We start from the raw sequence: 17107 nt of genomic DNA, 5'->3' as shown, positions 1-17107 counted from the left end.
AGAAAATTGGTCTAGGTAATATGCTCTATGTATATTCACATGCAGTATGTCAGATCGTGTCTCACAGTATACCGACTCATTGCATCGATCTAATATACAAGAAAAAAAATATATACACTCTCCTATCCTGGTTCCCACGCTACCAGTTCAACAACAAAATTGCTTCCAAAATAAAAAAATACAAAAAAACTTTATACACTAATTTACTGTAATTTTTTATGTTAAATTTAAAAAATAATATTGGCTGTTTAGTAAGACAAAAATAATTATGATAAATTTATGAAAATATAAAATTAATTTATATAATCAATTGAAGGAAAAAAAATTACAAAAATAAACTAACCTGAGAGATAAGATTTTGCACATGTTATGTAGCCACACATATTTCCAATTTTCGTCCAAATTGATTGCAATACTTCTGGATTGTACATTTACTTAATTTAATTTGTAAAAAAAAAAAATTAAAAATATTCAGGACCTTCACAATTAGCGTCCTTGATTTATTTATTATTATTTTACTTTTTAAATTTAAATTAATTTAAAAGGATAAACCAGCTATTTTAATCAAGGACAGTATTTTTTTTTTTGCATGGCAAATCACTTGTACGCGCATAAGAAAAACTAGATGATGATAATTTATCAACTCAGACAAACTGGATGACAATATATTACGAGGATAGATAAAATTATATTTACTGAGTTGTAATGAGTTTTTTTTTAAACATGTGTATGTGTTTTTTTTTTTTTGATGGAATAGCAACTCGTGCGTGCTTGGAAGCGTGACCGCAACTTTGTGGATCACGTCGCATACTGAGGGGACTAATACAGGGACCCACTGATCAACTTGCTGGCCCACCAACCGGGACTAAGTGCCCCTCTGCCTCCGCATTTTGACCACTATATACCACATATTATCGTCAACACACCTTTTTACCACACACCCCCGCAATCCATATATACACGAGTTTGATTTTAATTTTTTTTTTGTTCCATTATTTTAAACTTCCTTTTGTTCTACTCAACTTAAATGTATTATTGTCTCTTGTTGATGTATAGGTATGATTTTTTATAACAGAAACTTTGCAAGCATGCTATTTGTAATGCTACTGTGAGCATGAAAATCTTGATCACCTCTCTGTTTATTGTAATAATAAGTTGTGCAAATAATATTCCAGGTAAAATTGATAAATCAAAGGGCCCATTATATTTTTTTTTTTTTTGTGATTATCATCACCACTGTTGCGTGTATTTTTTATATTTGCGTGTCAATTGGATATTATATAGTTGGCCACTTTGGTTTAAAAATTTATTTATATAAATTTAAAATTAAGTGCTCTTATATAAATCTTTATTTAAATTTACTGACAGAAAAGTAAATATTTTATTAAAAGTTAAATTGTAAATGTCTATCTTTAATTTTATATATGCAATTGCGATACTTTTTTTTTTTTTTTTTCAGGTCAACTGTTAATAAAATTGATAAGAAAAAAATATACTTTTTATGTTTATGAATTTTTTTAAATATTTTTTTTTCCTTCTGATAAATTTTATATAAATATTTTCAACTTTAATTTTGTTTGAAAATTTTTTCAAATAACTTTTTTTTTTAATAATTAAAAATTGTATTATTTGAAAACAATTCCCATGTGACTCTATATATCATTGTCAATTTTTTTTTGCCTAATTAATCACCAGTCCAAACTTTTCTGCACACAGCAATATAATTTAAAGTTTTTTGTTTCATAAAAAAATCATTAAAAAAATTAATTTATTTATAAAAATCCTTTCAAAATAACTAAAATATATATCAATAATAAATAGTCATCAAAATTAGAGCAAGTCATTAAATAATTAACAGTTAAAAAAATAAAAACAGTCACTTTAAAAGTAAAAAGAAAAAAAGAATATAAAAATGATAAAACTACTTAATGATTCATTTAAGATACACCTCTTCATAAATGTATAATTTTAGAATGTTTTTTTTTTTTTATCATTTTGTTTATTAGAGCTACAATAAGTGGTGAGTTGAAATGTCTGTGCCGATATGATATAAATATGTATTTGTAAGGTCCGCTATACGGTGGTTGCCGACCGAACCAAGTGACCGACTTTCAAATAGGGAATACGCTCGGCATAACACCGAATAGAATTGCGTTACGCTGATGGCTTTTAGCATCAAAAAAAAAAAAATAGTGTTATATATTATAGTCAATGTCTAACTGCTTTTGTATTATTATTAATTTTTTTTTTTTTTATTATTGTTGAGTCAGGCCATAGAAAAACATCAGTAGCAAATTCAAAAATGTATTACACAAGAAAAAAAAAAATTATAACAAAACTTTGAAACGTCATAAGTAAAATCAGTATTTAAAAAATAAAAAAAAAATACTGTATGATCATTTTGATGATCATTTAAAAAACCACAAATCATATCAACTAACGGATCCAACATCATGATCTTCAGTCATGACTCATGATATATAAAATAATGTTTTTAATTTTTATCTTTTTTATCCAGTGTATTTATTTTTAAACAATATTATTTTTTTTATTTTTCTCCAGCTCATGTTTCATCGTGGCGTTTACAAAATACTTATCGATATCGTGTTGAGATAATTTTATTTATAGAACATGATAAATCAATTGCAAACCATCACAAGAATTTTTTTAAAGTAAAAAAAAAATTACAGAAAATTGCCAAATTGTTTTTGGGTATTTATAAAAATTATTTGTATAATTTTTTTGTAGCTAAACTGAGCACCAAGTCATTGTGATTAATAAAAAAATTATTGAACAGTAATATAAAAATTATAACATTATTATAAATAATTTTTCAGACAAAAATAACAGAATTTTTTTCAGCTTGTTTTTTCCTCAACACTGTAGCAATTTTCTTCTAATAAAATTTGAATTTTTTTTCTCTGTATGGGGTGTGAACCCTACTCTGAATATCTATCATAAAAAATTGATACCCTATACATAAATTTATACCCTCCTGATTTTGGGTATACCCCAAAGTTTGATTACACCTAAATATAAAATTTAAAATCCCAAGACATAACGGATATATCAAGAAAAAAAAAGAAAAAAAAATCTTATGGATGGATTGGATGGTGTAGCATACCGTAACACTAGTAAATTATTCGCCATGATCATCACAGCGTGCAAGTATAAAACAGTAAAGATAGAAAGGGGAAAATATATACAGAAAATAGTTGTAACGTCAAGTATAACTGGGCCGGAAAAAAGATAAACCATAACAAGTACAAACTCAATAAATAAACATTTTGACTTCTCATCAAAATGAGGACAATACCGCATACACAATAAAAATTAAAAAGTAATTCATTCTTATATTATAAATTTTTTTTTTTTATTTATTATTATGATATTTTTTATGATAGAAATCAATTTCTAACGGTAAAAATTTAAATTTAATATAGATAAAAAATTAATACAAATGCGTAGGCCGAAATAATAAATTTAATAATTCAAGGGTAAATAAAAATTGACGAGGTGGGTTGTATTTATGAGTTGTTATTTCCACCCACATGTGAAAATTCATTATTTTTAAAAATCGAAATCTTTATATTGTCATGTGACAACAAACATAATGCAAAAATAATCTAACCAGTGATTTTCTGTGTGGAGTATTTTTTATTTTCATTTTTATGTTGAATATAAGGAAACAAAGTCAATGATCTTTATGTAATATTTTTTTTTTTCAACTTTATTATTGTTACATAAAATGCCAGGTAAATTTTAATCTCAATGTTTATCGAAATGTTGTTGTAGGAAAAACATCAACTGTGTAAAACGCATATGTATATTTATGATATGACTTTCAAAAAAATAATGAAACAAATTCATTGAGGAAGGTAAATGGAAATTATTATTAAATTATTAAATAGGCATTTGAAACTATGACACTGATGGGAATTTTAAATGTAAAATAATATCAGTAATACCTCTTGATATTAAATTTTTTTTTTTTTACATTTTTTTTTGTTACGTAAAATATCAAGTTTGAAGATTATTACGAAGTAACATGGTAGAAATAATCTACTGTACATATAAGTGTCACATGGTAAATGTATATTATTTTTTTTTTCAAATTAAAATTAAAAAAAAAATTTATTACGTTATTGTAAAAATATTTTTTAATTTAATATTATGTTTTTCCTTAACATGACATTATTTTTATATAATTGAATTAATTTTTTTTAATTCATAAATTATACTTTAAATTAAACCAAACAATATATGAAATTTCATTGAAAAATATATTTTGTTTATTTTATAAATTTAATAATGAAAAAAAAAAAAAAATATTCCACAGGAAAATTAAATTAATAAGTTGAAGAATTATTATTTAAAATTTATTCAATAATTTTTTTTTTAATATCATGCTCTATTTTTATGTTCAACCATTTATGTTTTTAATTTTTTCTCATTTTAACGTGTTATTTGTGATTGTGTATACAAGAGGTTGACTTAATGTGTAACCACACCTTCAAGTTGATGACGATATACATGACGAGTGCGCAATATATATTCTATATTGTTCAATGAATAAATAGATATTCATAGTATAATAGTTGTTAAACTTAAGAGAGATGCAAGGTTTAAATTACCATAAAGAAAAAATAAATGAAAAAGTTGAATAAATATAAAATAAAAAATAAATAAATATGGAAAAAAAAAAAAAGCCTCGACACGTAGACTATGAGACAAAACTATGAGTATACGTGGATTTTTACAAATAAATACAATATAAAGTTGTAGTGATATCGGCCTCGAGACGATTTTTATTCCGTGTGGGAAGTGTCTTAGTTGTGAACCAACTATAAACATTTATGGTTCTATGCATAAAATACAGTGTAAATATGAATTTTCAGCATCATCTGTCGCCTTGAAATTCCAACTTTATATTGCACTTATTTATTATTATTATACACGACATTTAAATTTTTTTTTCGAGGCTTTAGAATATAATCTTCAATTAAACGTAATAATTTTTTGTCAAGTGTTTTTTTTTTTTTATTATTAAATTGAAATTAAAAAAAAACTAAAAATTAATTTTACATGAACGCTGTAATTTTTTTGTGAACTTTTCTTTTATTATTTAAATAATTGACATGATTAAAATAATTCAATAATTTTATCTTAAAAATTTTCTAATTCCAATTAAAAAAAATTTCTAAATTCCATAAAAAAATTAACTTTTCATCTCTTATTTATCCTAAAAAATTAATAAATAATTATTTCCCTAATTACCAAATTTTTATATCACTTTCTTTTTAAAGAACAAAAAAAATAATCAATTAAATTTTCCTACAAAATAATTTAAATTTTCCCAGAAAAAAAAAAAAGAAATTTTATTTCTTTTTTCAATTATTATTTATTATTGAGGTCGTTTGACAATGTCACATTAAAAGATATAAATTTTCTGAGCATCTGTCATTGATTAGACTTGACGCAAATCGATACATATTTCTGGTGTCAGCATAAAACAAAATAAATAAATAAATTGTCAACAAGATTACCGGATACAATAGATAAATAAAATGTTTGAATAAATAAATCACCTGTTTTTCCAATAACTGGTTGACCAATTCTTCCAAACCACCTTAAAAATCTTCTAGCAGTTGTTGTATTTGATTTACATCCATCAATAATAACAACACCACTACCACCATTATTATGACTATTATTATTATTGTTATTAATTGTATTATCTACATTACGACACTGTTCAAATGGATTATTACGTTCAGTTGTTGTTTCTTGAACACGACTATATGGTGACATCCAAGTTGCAGCTGAATTACCAATAAGATTAATACCTTTTGTATTATTATGATGATCAGGTAGCCAATAATTTGATGATGCCACCGGCATTTCCCGGCTATCGTCTTCTGACGAATCAAATATAAATCCACAAAATAAAAAAGTCATTCGCCTTTATATTTTTATTACATGTATATACTTTTTTTTTTATATTTTTTTTCGTTAATAATTGCTATTTATTTTTTCACTCTCACATTTATTATCACGTTTGATTATTGATGATAATGATGATGCTTTGAGCTTTTTTATTATTTTATAAATTCACAAATTACTGCACAGTGTCGATCAATGCACTTTCACTCAAACTTGAAATTTATTAATTTATTTTCTTTGATGATGATTCTGCGTCATTGAAAAGCTAAATATTAACAATAATATTATGTGGAATAATAAAAATTATTCAATGTAATAAAAAGAGAAAAAATTTAGTGTTATTATTGAATATATTTTTAAATTTATTGTTCAAGTATATATATGTCTGACTGATGGTAATAAATTTACGAAATAGCCAACTAACAAGCACATATGTATAATTTTCTTATCTTTTTTTTTTCGTTTGATAAGGTTTTTCATGGAATTATCAGTAAAATGCCTTGGTGATAATCTAAATTATTAAACATTTATTTATGTTTTTCATTATTTTATTAATTTCAGCAATATATATTGTTAATTTTTTCTTTTTAAATATGTTATTTATTATCGAGAAACAATGAAAAAAAAAAGAGGCACGGTTGGTGTATGTGCATGTATTTTTTTGTGTGTTAAATGAGGAGAGTCTTGCGCGAACATTGATGATGCCAACGACGAAGGCCATTGACGAAAGCTTCTTGGATATATATATATATATAACACACTTACAAAATTTTATCGCTTACGTAAGCAAAAAACCAAGCAAACACACAAGTCACCACATTTTCCCTCATATATCAAAAAATTTTTTTTTCTTTGCCTTGACTCTTTTTTTTTTTTTGACACTAGTTTGTATCAAACAACAATAAACAAATATAGTAGATTAATAAAAAAAACATTAATTTATATTTTAAAAAAATAATAAACAAGCAAAAAAAAAAATTAACAATTTAATTAATTAAATAAAAAAATGATAATGTTAAAAAAAAAAAAAGAGTTGTTTTTGGTCTCGACTATTTTTTTTTGCTTTTTTTTTGGACAATAAATTATATATTTAAGAATAATAATAAAAAAATTATAAATAATTTATGTTTAAAAATTAAATAAACAAATTTACAAATTTATTAATTGATTAATTAATTGATTAATAGATTAATTAACAAAAAAATAAATATAATTTAAATATTTGATGAAAAATTAAGCTTAAAAATTTTTTGATAAAATATAATTAAAATAAAATTATTAATTAAATAATAATATTAGTTTTATTATTATTATTTTTATGAAAATTTAAAAAGAACGGTGAAATTAAAAAATGCGTGTTGCGTGTTGGTAAAAGGTTTTAGTTGGCGCGCGCGACCGCCTGACCTCGAGTTTAAAACGCCTGATCGAATTTCCACTTTTCCCCACAAGTCAGCTGTTTAATGCGGTAATTTTTTTTTTATATTATAATATTGTTATTACAAAGCAACAAATTTGCAATAATTTGCTAAGCTAAAAAAAATTTATAAATATTTTATTTGTAATTTTTTACGAAATTTAAAATATATTTAAAAAATTTTTTTTTGAGTCAAGTAAATTTGTTGTTGCTTTTTTCAATTGTTGTTATTTAATTTTCAACATTAAAATTTATGGAAAATTGTGCTTTTGACTTTACTGAATATCGTATAAGTAAATATATATTCATGCAGTTGTTATACATGTGTGTAAAGCGAAAAGCGATTGCAGGTCGTTCACCGTTCACTTGATATCACCACTCTTCCTCAGTTTAAAAACACACACATCAACTTGCTCTACTTATTTCAATCAATTTTATTAATATATTTAATTGCCAAAGACTTCATTTTAAATATTTATAATAATATAAATTATTATTGTATATTTTATTTAAATAAAAAACACAAATTTCATGGATTTTTATTTTATCAAATTATTTTCATTGTAACACACATTTTTAATTATTTTTAACCATCAGTCGAGCAATATATACTTGAAATATTTTTTTTATTATAATATATTAATTTAGTTATTAAAAAAACCTTTATAAATAAATTTATTTCATTAATTTAACTAGAATATATTTATTTTTATACCAATCTAAAAATATTTTTGTCATCCAATGTAATATCCCAGCATGTTATACCCGGCTTTCTACAATTCACTCGCGCGTGTATTTATATTTTTTTTTTTCTAATTAATTTATTTTCCTTATTCGTCGCTTTCACAATTTTTTAAAAATAATCACAAACAATCAAAAAATTGAATTTTTTGTATATAAAAAAATATATATTATTTTTTCAAATTTAACACTCTTTTTTAGATTTTTTTTTCTTTTAATTTTGGCTAACCCATATTTTAATTGTTAAATAAATTATAATATTATTATAAAATGGTATACCACGAGTGTAATTTTAATATATATATAATAATTAAAAAATCCGCGAAAACGCGCGAGTGAGAGTTGAACGAGCCAGTCTCGACGCTGATGTTCGACTTACTGGCGAGTCGCGCAACTCGAGTTAGTATGATACTTTGCCGACTAGCGATAGTCCTCTCCACCATCATCATAATGCTTTTTATGTGTATAAAGTATGTATGTATATACTTTGTAGAAAATCCTCGACGAGTTTGCAGCACCCAATACCACCCAATACATATACAACTAACGCGAGAAGAACATCAAGAATGAGAAAGACAAAACATCTATATGTACAACCAGTCACCAGTTTTTTTTTTTTTTTTTTTTCATTTTTATTATTACATACAAATGCATTTACAAATATACACATGCAATACTTGATTCACTATCATCAAAATTGTTTTTTTATGATTTTTTAATTTTCATTACTTTAATTTTATTTAATCATTATTTTGTATTTTTTTTTTTTAGATCATTTAGATCACTCTGGTGATATACTGACATCAAAAATAATTTTTACTTTATTTTTAAAACGCCAATTATTTTTATTTCAATTATTTATTTATTTGGTTTTTTAAATTTGGTAGTATTTTTGATATTTAGATCAATTTTATCCAGGTATTTTTTTTTTTTTTTTTCTATTTATATTTTGGATCAAAGGTAGAATATAGTTTTTATTTTATTTTTGGAACGACGATTTTTCTATTCTAATTATTTATTTGGGCTAATTGTTTGAATCAATATATCATCAACAAAAATATTTTTTTATATTTTTTAAATTTTCATTACTCTAATTTGAGTCTTTTTATTTACAAATTTATTTTTTATAAATTTTTTATCATTCAAATTTTCGCTCTAATGACCAACTATTATCTCAAATATTTTTTTATCAATGCCCCTATTTTGGTTAATTAAAAAATTCATTTGTTCAATTTTTTTTTGTGTAAATTACTAGCTCATTCATTATCATCAAAAATATTTTTTAATTTAAAAACTTTCATATCTCCATTTTGATAATTTAATATAATTTTTGTAAATATTCATTATCATTTAAATTATCTAGCTCATTATCATCGAAAGTATTTTGATTTTTTTAAAATTTTAATTACTCTGATTATTTATTTAATTTTACATTCGTAATCATTGAAATTATTCCATTTGATGTTATGTATGTTATTTAAAAATTACATAATAAAATTTATCACTGAGTTGACATATTTTACTTGTTTTTTTTTTTCGGTAACTATTTGCACATATTTAATTTAATATTCATCATCAGCACGTAAACACATTATTGTGTCGTTTTTTTTTTTCATTTATTCTTATCTATTTTCACTTTCTACCCTCTCTTCAACAACAACTGTCTACCTGTATGATATTATGTTTTGCAACAGCATCAAAATGAATAAAAAAAAATGAAAAAAAACCACTACAATAACTACACTTCCATTGTTAAATTAATATTGTTTTTTTTTATTTAAAAAAAAATTTAAATATACGTTTTCATAATCGAAAATTAACAATGATGATTCAAGTGTTTTTCTTCGCAGTATATGACCAAATCTCTTACTAGTATATATTTTTTTTTAAATAAAAAATTGTTAAATTCAGCAAAATTTTATACTTTAAATGAATTTTTATATTTAAAATTATTATTCTTATTTTTTTGTAACGGATATATTAAACGGGTAAAATATAATATAACGGAAATAATAAAATTTTTTTATCTCATAGATGTGTAAAAAAATAATTTTTAAAAAAATTTTAAAAATATAAAAATTACTTTAAGTGAATGTCATTCAACACTGTCTCGCAGATGTTGTTAGAACTTTATCAAACACTCAAGGATTAAGGACGAGCTAAATTTTTATATTTTGTTGTTAAAAAAAAAAATTTTATTGCGGTAAAATTAATACCTCAAGTGAATAATGTAAAAACTTTATTGACGGCATAAAGTACCCATTCAAAAATTTTCTTTACGAGTAAAATTATCAAATAATTCAAATAAAATCATAAAAATATTTTTAAAAATTATTTCAGTGATTTTTCAAGTCATCGAAATCACAATTAGAATTTTTTCGAAATCGAAAAAAAAAACAAAATTTCTCTGTTATCAAATTATTTCGTATTAATTTTTTTGTTGATTAATAAAAATATATTTATACTGACAATTAACAGTAGTTTTTAGTGCATATAATTTGAATCATTTAAAATCATTTGGAATCATTGAAGTCCCTTGAAGTTACAAGGTTGCAAAAATCATTTAAAAAAACTTTTTAAGCCTGTTGAAATTTTTTTTGCAAAATTTGAATAAAAACGACAATGTATTAAAATAATTAAATATAATTATAAAAATAAAATGTAATTAGAATATATATGTCGAGAGAGAAATGAGTGAAAAAACAAGTGCTCGTATTACCAGCGGAAGAATAGCTAGAATTTAGTGAGATATATATTTCAGACAACGAATCCCGTTTGATTACGGTGCAGTTCATTACGTGGAAAGGTCCCTGACACTGTACTTATATATTTGTTAATGTACACAGTAGTCAACACAATGATTACTTCAAAAATAAATATGTTTTTAATATTTATTTTACTTGTCAAAAGAAACGCTATATATTATCATCACCCCAATTTCATATAGTACACACAAAAAAATTATATATCAAGCACAGGTGTTATGGTTTATCTTGACTATTTCTTTTATCAAGATTTTTTTATTTCTACTAACAACAAAAAAACTTGAGCTCACTGATGGAGAGTCAACTTTTATTTACCTTTACTTTTTTTATTATAAAAAAAAAAAATTCAAGAGGCCTGTTTGTAATCCCTTGTGGTTGGCTTATCATTTGTTATTCTTTTGAGTATATTTTTATATTTACAAATAAATGCCGACGACCTCAAAGCCACCCAGCAATAATAATAGAAAAAAAATTGTTTAAATAAAGTCAATAAAAAAAGAGAAATAAAGTTTTACAAAAAAATTTTTAATTATACTTTGTAGAAAAAAAAAATCGATAACGTGGATTTCGATTTAACATAATTTCGATTGAATTTAATTTCGAATGAAAAATAGATGTAATTTGTTTAAATTTACAGATATATAAATGAAATTTGTTTTTTTTTTTAATTTGTTTAATTTATTGTTTAAAAAATTTTAATTAAAAAAAAAATATAAAAAAGTGTTTAGTTAAATTTGTTGTGTTTAAAACAATGACAAGTAAAATATTGAAATTAATTAATAATAAAAAAAAAAAAGATAATAATTTTTTTAAAATAGTAAATATATAATTACAAAAAAACAAAGAAAATAAAATTTTCAATGTTGATGTATATTGATTAATAAATATATTAAAATAAAAATTCTTAATGAATATTTTATTGCGAAAATAATAAGCAATTAACGTTGATTATTTCTATAAATAAATAATTAAAATTTGATACTGACATTGCAGTTATCCTCGGCAATATTAGTAATAGTAAAAGAGAGCCGCAATAATGATGCTGTACATATTGTATCATCATCAATCCCGCCACTTTTACACAATAATATATATGATGATGAAAATCAATCGTCAGACACGCGCACGAGGAATCCGCACTTGACCCAGAATGCGGCAAAACGAGACCCCGTATATAAACAAGTGAGAAAAAATATAAAAAAAATAACAATCTAAAGAAAAAAATATATTTTTTCATTTTCAAATCGACTGGAGAATAGAACAATGTCGAGGCCTTTTTGTCATTTGGATACGCCGATGGGGAAACAGGAAGACTTTCAATGACACGTGTCAGGTCATTTAAATTTATTTTTGTTTTTTATAATTGAAAATTTCCGTAAATTATATTTCAAAAAAGCAGAAAAGCTAAGCTATATTTTTTTATTTTCATAACACACATTTTGATGATAAAAATTTTAATGATTCAGTTTTCATTTTTTTTTTTTTTTATAAACATTTGATGAATTATGAGTAATTCGTCTATTATTTATCTATCAAGTTTATTACACTTTTGTATAATTAAAAAAAACAAATGTTTAATAATTATTAAACGATAATTTTTTTTAATTAAATAAATATTTTTATGGTACACTTGGTTGATGAGTAATTGAGTGTATTTTAAAATATTTTTTTCGTTGTTTTTCTTTTATAAAAAAATGAGGACACGAAAAAAAAATATGGATAATTTAATTAATAATAAAAAAAAAAATAGTTTGTTGGGTGTCAACGAGATGATGTTAAGTGGAATATGTTTATAAATTAATTGTGTTTATTAAGAGTAACCTTGACCACATACCTTCTTGGTTGAAACTGTTTGAATTTGCATTCGGATGTGATGACAATGAGGACGACGTGTCATCCTCAGCGACACCCATTGTTGTTGTTGTATTTGTTATTAATGAACGATTATTAATAACAATCTCTGTGGCTGGTTCTTCACACCTGTAAATATTAAATTGATTAATAATTGATAATTGATTATTAATTTATTAAACTTTTAACATTTAAAAATTTATATATTATTGTTATCTATTTAATTTTAATATTATAAATATTTGTTTTGTTTATTTTCTAGACAAATTTTAGCACGTATTTAAATGTCATTAATTTGTTTAAATAATAAATAATTTTCTAAAAATATTTTCATATTAAAATGAAGAATTTTTTGGTATATTAATTTATTATAAATATTTAGGGTAAATATTTTTAATTTTAAATAATAAAATTAAATTAGATAAGTGTGATAATTTTATATATTTTTTTTTCTAAATTTATAATAGTTAAATTATTAAATTTGTCTATTAATATTTCCTCAAAATGTTATCAAAAATTGATTTTAATAAACATTTTTCAAATGATTAATATTTTTTCTAATAAATTTATAAATTAAGATCAAAGTTTGTTTTGTATAAAAATATTTTCAACGTTATTTGTTTTTTATTTGTTTATAATTTTTTTTTTATATTTATTTTATCTAATCATTGTTTATTAAATTAGATAAAAATATATAATTTAAATTGATCAGTAAAAGAGTTAAAATGTTAGAAAAAAAAAAAAAAAGATTTACGAGTTGAGTCGTGACCCATCAACAGCACCAACGTTTGTTCACTTAGATAATAATCAATTGCAAAAATTATTTATTTTCAAATAGATACTCCAACATACACATTAAATATATGTTTTAATAAAAAGAATAAAAAAAAAAAAAATTATTATGATTAACAGAAACAAGCATTGCTTCACACAATACACTCATCATATTAATTAATTTTTTATTTTTTTTAATTCTAAAATAATCCAATTATCGATTTCATGTACATCCAATAATGGGAATTTCAACTATAGCAATAATAATTTCAATTTCAAATACAGGTTGATTAATAACCATTCAATATAAATTAAATATAAATTACAAACAAATTAAAAACAAATTAGAAACAAATCAGAAAAAAGTAAATTTTTATTTTTAAAAAATAATCTGGACTAATATCTATTAATAAAAAATTTATATAAATTTTTTTAAAATGATTTATTCGTAGTCAACATGTTGATGATAACAACAACATAATTAACATACTATAATGACTTGATGTGTCATCATTATCATCATGTGTTGATAATCAAACTGAAATAAAAATTATTTTTTAAACAATAAATAAAATACATAATAATTACTTACATTTTAATAAACAAACAATTGTTTATACATTAGATCTTCATTATTATTAAATAATTATTTAAAATATATAAATAAAATTCAATTGAGCCAAGTGTAATGATGATGATGATGATCAGACCTGCGTGACAACAGTCCAACTCAAATCACCCAAAGAATTTTGATTTTTCTTTTCTTATTTTTATTGTTATTAACAAATTTATTTTTTCAAACTCTATTTATCCACGAATATTTAGTAATTATATTTATTTATTTTTTTTATCTCACTTGAACAATGTTCACTAAACGCCTCAACGAACGGATCAACGAACTGTATGAACAAAAAAAGAAATAAAAAAATAAAAAAATCACGACTAAGATTCCAATTCACTGACTCTATGTGTATTTATTTTATTTGTCTATTTTTTTGTTTAACAAAATAAAATTATTTAAAGCTAGTTAATCAAGAAGTTTAAATTTATAAAATTAATTTTCACAATTATTTAGAAATTGGAGCTTAAAATTGTTCTTGTTGCACTGTGATCAAAAGTCGATTAAAGCCGAGTTATAAATTAACTTTTAAAACCAAAAAAAAATTATTATTGCTAAAAATAATTGTTGTAATATAATATGATGTTGCAGTCAATTATATTGACAATATTTACTGTTAAATTATTTAAGTCTATTGTTTGACAGATGCACAAAATTTAACGATGTACGCCGAGTTATTGACAAATACGGAGGCGTCTTTGTACACCATTGCAAACACACATACACATTTTACATTTACACAATTACCAACTGGTTTTTTTTTTTTTTTTATTATTATTTTCATTTTTCTCACATCGCAACACACACTGATGTCAGCGACTTGACGGTCTTGTTGAGAACTACAGCTTGGATATAAAAAATACACAAAAAGAAAACAAAAATAATTGACAGCTATTTTTTACTCCGAAAAAAAAAAAATAAATAACCTAATTTAATTATTTAAATTATAAAAAAAATCAAGTAAATATTTGGGTTTTGTTTGTTATATTGTTGTCATTGTTGTCTGTCAATTTTACATACACACAGACAATTCGAATCAGCTGATGATATTGATGATGTTTTTTAAACATGGCCGATATTTTTAGACGTTTTTTGGAGCACTAAGTTGCTCACTTCTATGTACTTAAAATTAAATTAAATATTTATTTGTAATAATAAACAGTAAATAATTATTAAAATATATTAATTAATAATTTTTATAAATTATTTAAATATTCTGCTGATGATATTAAGGTGGGTAAAACAAACAACAAAAATTTCTGTAAATAAAGTCTGTTTTTTTTTTTGTTTTCATGACAGAAATAATAATCACCGGTATCTCAAATAAACGTGGAAGTTTTGTTGAACGTCCCGGGCTTGGTAAAGTTCCAAAAAAATAAATAAAAACCTAGTCATGGCATCGAGAAAAGAAAAGTCATTGAAAAATCATAAAAAAACATATTTCGATTTGATAAAAAAATATGGAAATATAAATTTTGTCATGTCATTATTGACAGATCCAAAAAAGTTGGCATTAATAACTGGTGTATTTGTTATTGTTGAATTAATATTAAATATTTTAGTTATTCATCATGTTAAATATACGGAAATTGATTGGAAAGCATATATGCAAGAAGTCGAAGGTTTTTTAAATGGTACATATGATTATTCAAAGCTACGTGGTGATACTGGACCATTGGTATATCCAGCTGGTTTTGTATATGTTTATTCATTGTTATATTATGCAACATCTGCTGGTGTTAATATACGTGCTGGACAATATATATTTGCATTATTATACATGGCATTATTGATTCAAGTATTTAAACTTTATGCAAGAACTAAAAAAGTACCACCTTATGTATTGATATTAATTTTTTGTACATCATACAGAGTACATTCAATATTTGTTTTACGTTTATTTAATGATTCAATTGCAATGATATTATTATTTACAAGTATTAATGCATTTATTGATGACAAATGGTATTATGGAAGTGTATTTTACAGTCTTGCTGTATCAGTTAAAATGAATATATTATTATTTTCACCAGCATTATTCATAGCATACTTGTGTAATCTTGGATTGATACATACAGCATTACATCTTGGAATTTGTGGAATTATTCAAGTTATACTTGGTCTACCATTTTTAATTAATAATCCACATGCATATATATCTGGTGCATTTAATTTTGGAAGAGTATTTGAATATCAATGGACAGTTAATTGGAGAATCATACCAGAGGATTTATTTTTAAATGGTAAATTTCATATTGCATTATTGGCATTACATTTAGCTGCAATATCATATTTTATACCAAGTTGGATAACATATATGCGTGGTTATGCTAAATTAAAATTAATTAGCCAAGAGCTAAAGCCAAAAATGAAAAAAGATACACAAATTGATATGTCAACAATTAGCCAGCTATTTATATTTCCATTATTTGCTGCTAATTTTATTGGTATTGTATTTAGTAGATCATTACATTATCAATTTTATTTGTGGTATTATCATACACTACCATATATTGCTTGGTGTACACATTATCAAGTTGTTACTAGATTATTTATACTTGGAGTTATTGAATTATGCTGGAATGTTTATCCAAGCACAACTTGGAGCAGTGGAGCTCTTCATGCTTGTCATCTTATGTTGTTATATGGACTTCATAAAAATCGTGTTAAAAGTACAAAATTTGATTAAACAAAATAATCTCTTTTCTTTTTTTTTATTAGTAAAATGAATTTTCTTTTTTGTCATTTTGTAAATCGTCTTCCATTTTAATATAATAATATACTTAAAATGTCGTTGAAAAAAAGATGTTTTTTTTTTTTTCTTTTTATATAAACATTTTTATAAATTATGGAGAGACAAGTCATTGTAATGAAACCAAATAAAATTATTTCAATTGTGTCAATTATTGTTTTGTTTTTTAAATTTTCCAATTTTCATTATTGTAAATTCATGAAAACACGCCTCAAGACATGCTGCCTTCCTCAATGTTCCTTAACCTT

At 23.1% G+C, this 17107-nt stretch overlaps 2 protein-coding genes across 5 annotated transcripts in view; one reads left to right on the top strand and one right to left on the bottom strand.

Moving 5' to 3' along the window:
• Positions 1–14820, bottom strand: part of LOC122851288 (serine/threonine-protein kinase tricornered) — a 37836-nt gene extending 23016 nt beyond the window's left edge. The window contains exons 1-2 of one of the 4 annotated variants that reach the window (XM_044150418.1): positions 14081–14820; positions 12698–12843 (exon numbers count right to left, since the gene is read on the bottom strand). In XM_044150418.1, the coding sequence (XP_044006353.1) occupies positions 12698–12843; positions 14081–14082 (148 nt within the window). In that variant the 5' untranslated portion in view covers positions 14083–14820. Of the gene's footprint in view, positions 1–343; positions 796–5588; positions 6209–8072; positions 8482–12697; positions 12844–14080 lie in introns of those variants that run through there. The other 3 variants (XM_044150416.1, XM_044150417.1, XM_044150419.1) reach the window with 3 other exon arrangements.
• A 60-nt stretch (positions 14821–14880) lies between these two features.
• On the top strand, positions 14881–17006 carry LOC122851287 (lethal(2)neighbour of Tid protein). Its single transcript, XM_044150415.1, has 2 exons — positions 14881–15340; positions 15407–17006. Exon 2 carries the CDS (start codon positions 15501–15503, stop codon positions 16794–16796), a length of 1296 nt encoding a protein of 431 aa, XP_044006350.1. The 5' UTR covers positions 14881–15340; positions 15407–15500; the 3' UTR covers positions 16797–17006.
• The last annotated feature ends 101 nt before the right edge of the window (positions 17007–17107 follow it).

Source organism: Aphidius gifuensis, linkage group LG3 (assembly GCF_014905175.1).
Source record: "Aphidius gifuensis isolate YNYX2018 linkage group LG3, ASM1490517v1, whole genome shotgun sequence".
Classification (NCBI taxonomy): domain Eukaryota; kingdom Metazoa; phylum Arthropoda; class Insecta; order Hymenoptera; family Braconidae; genus Aphidius; species Aphidius gifuensis.
This window is presented reverse-complemented; position numbering and strand designations above follow the sequence as displayed.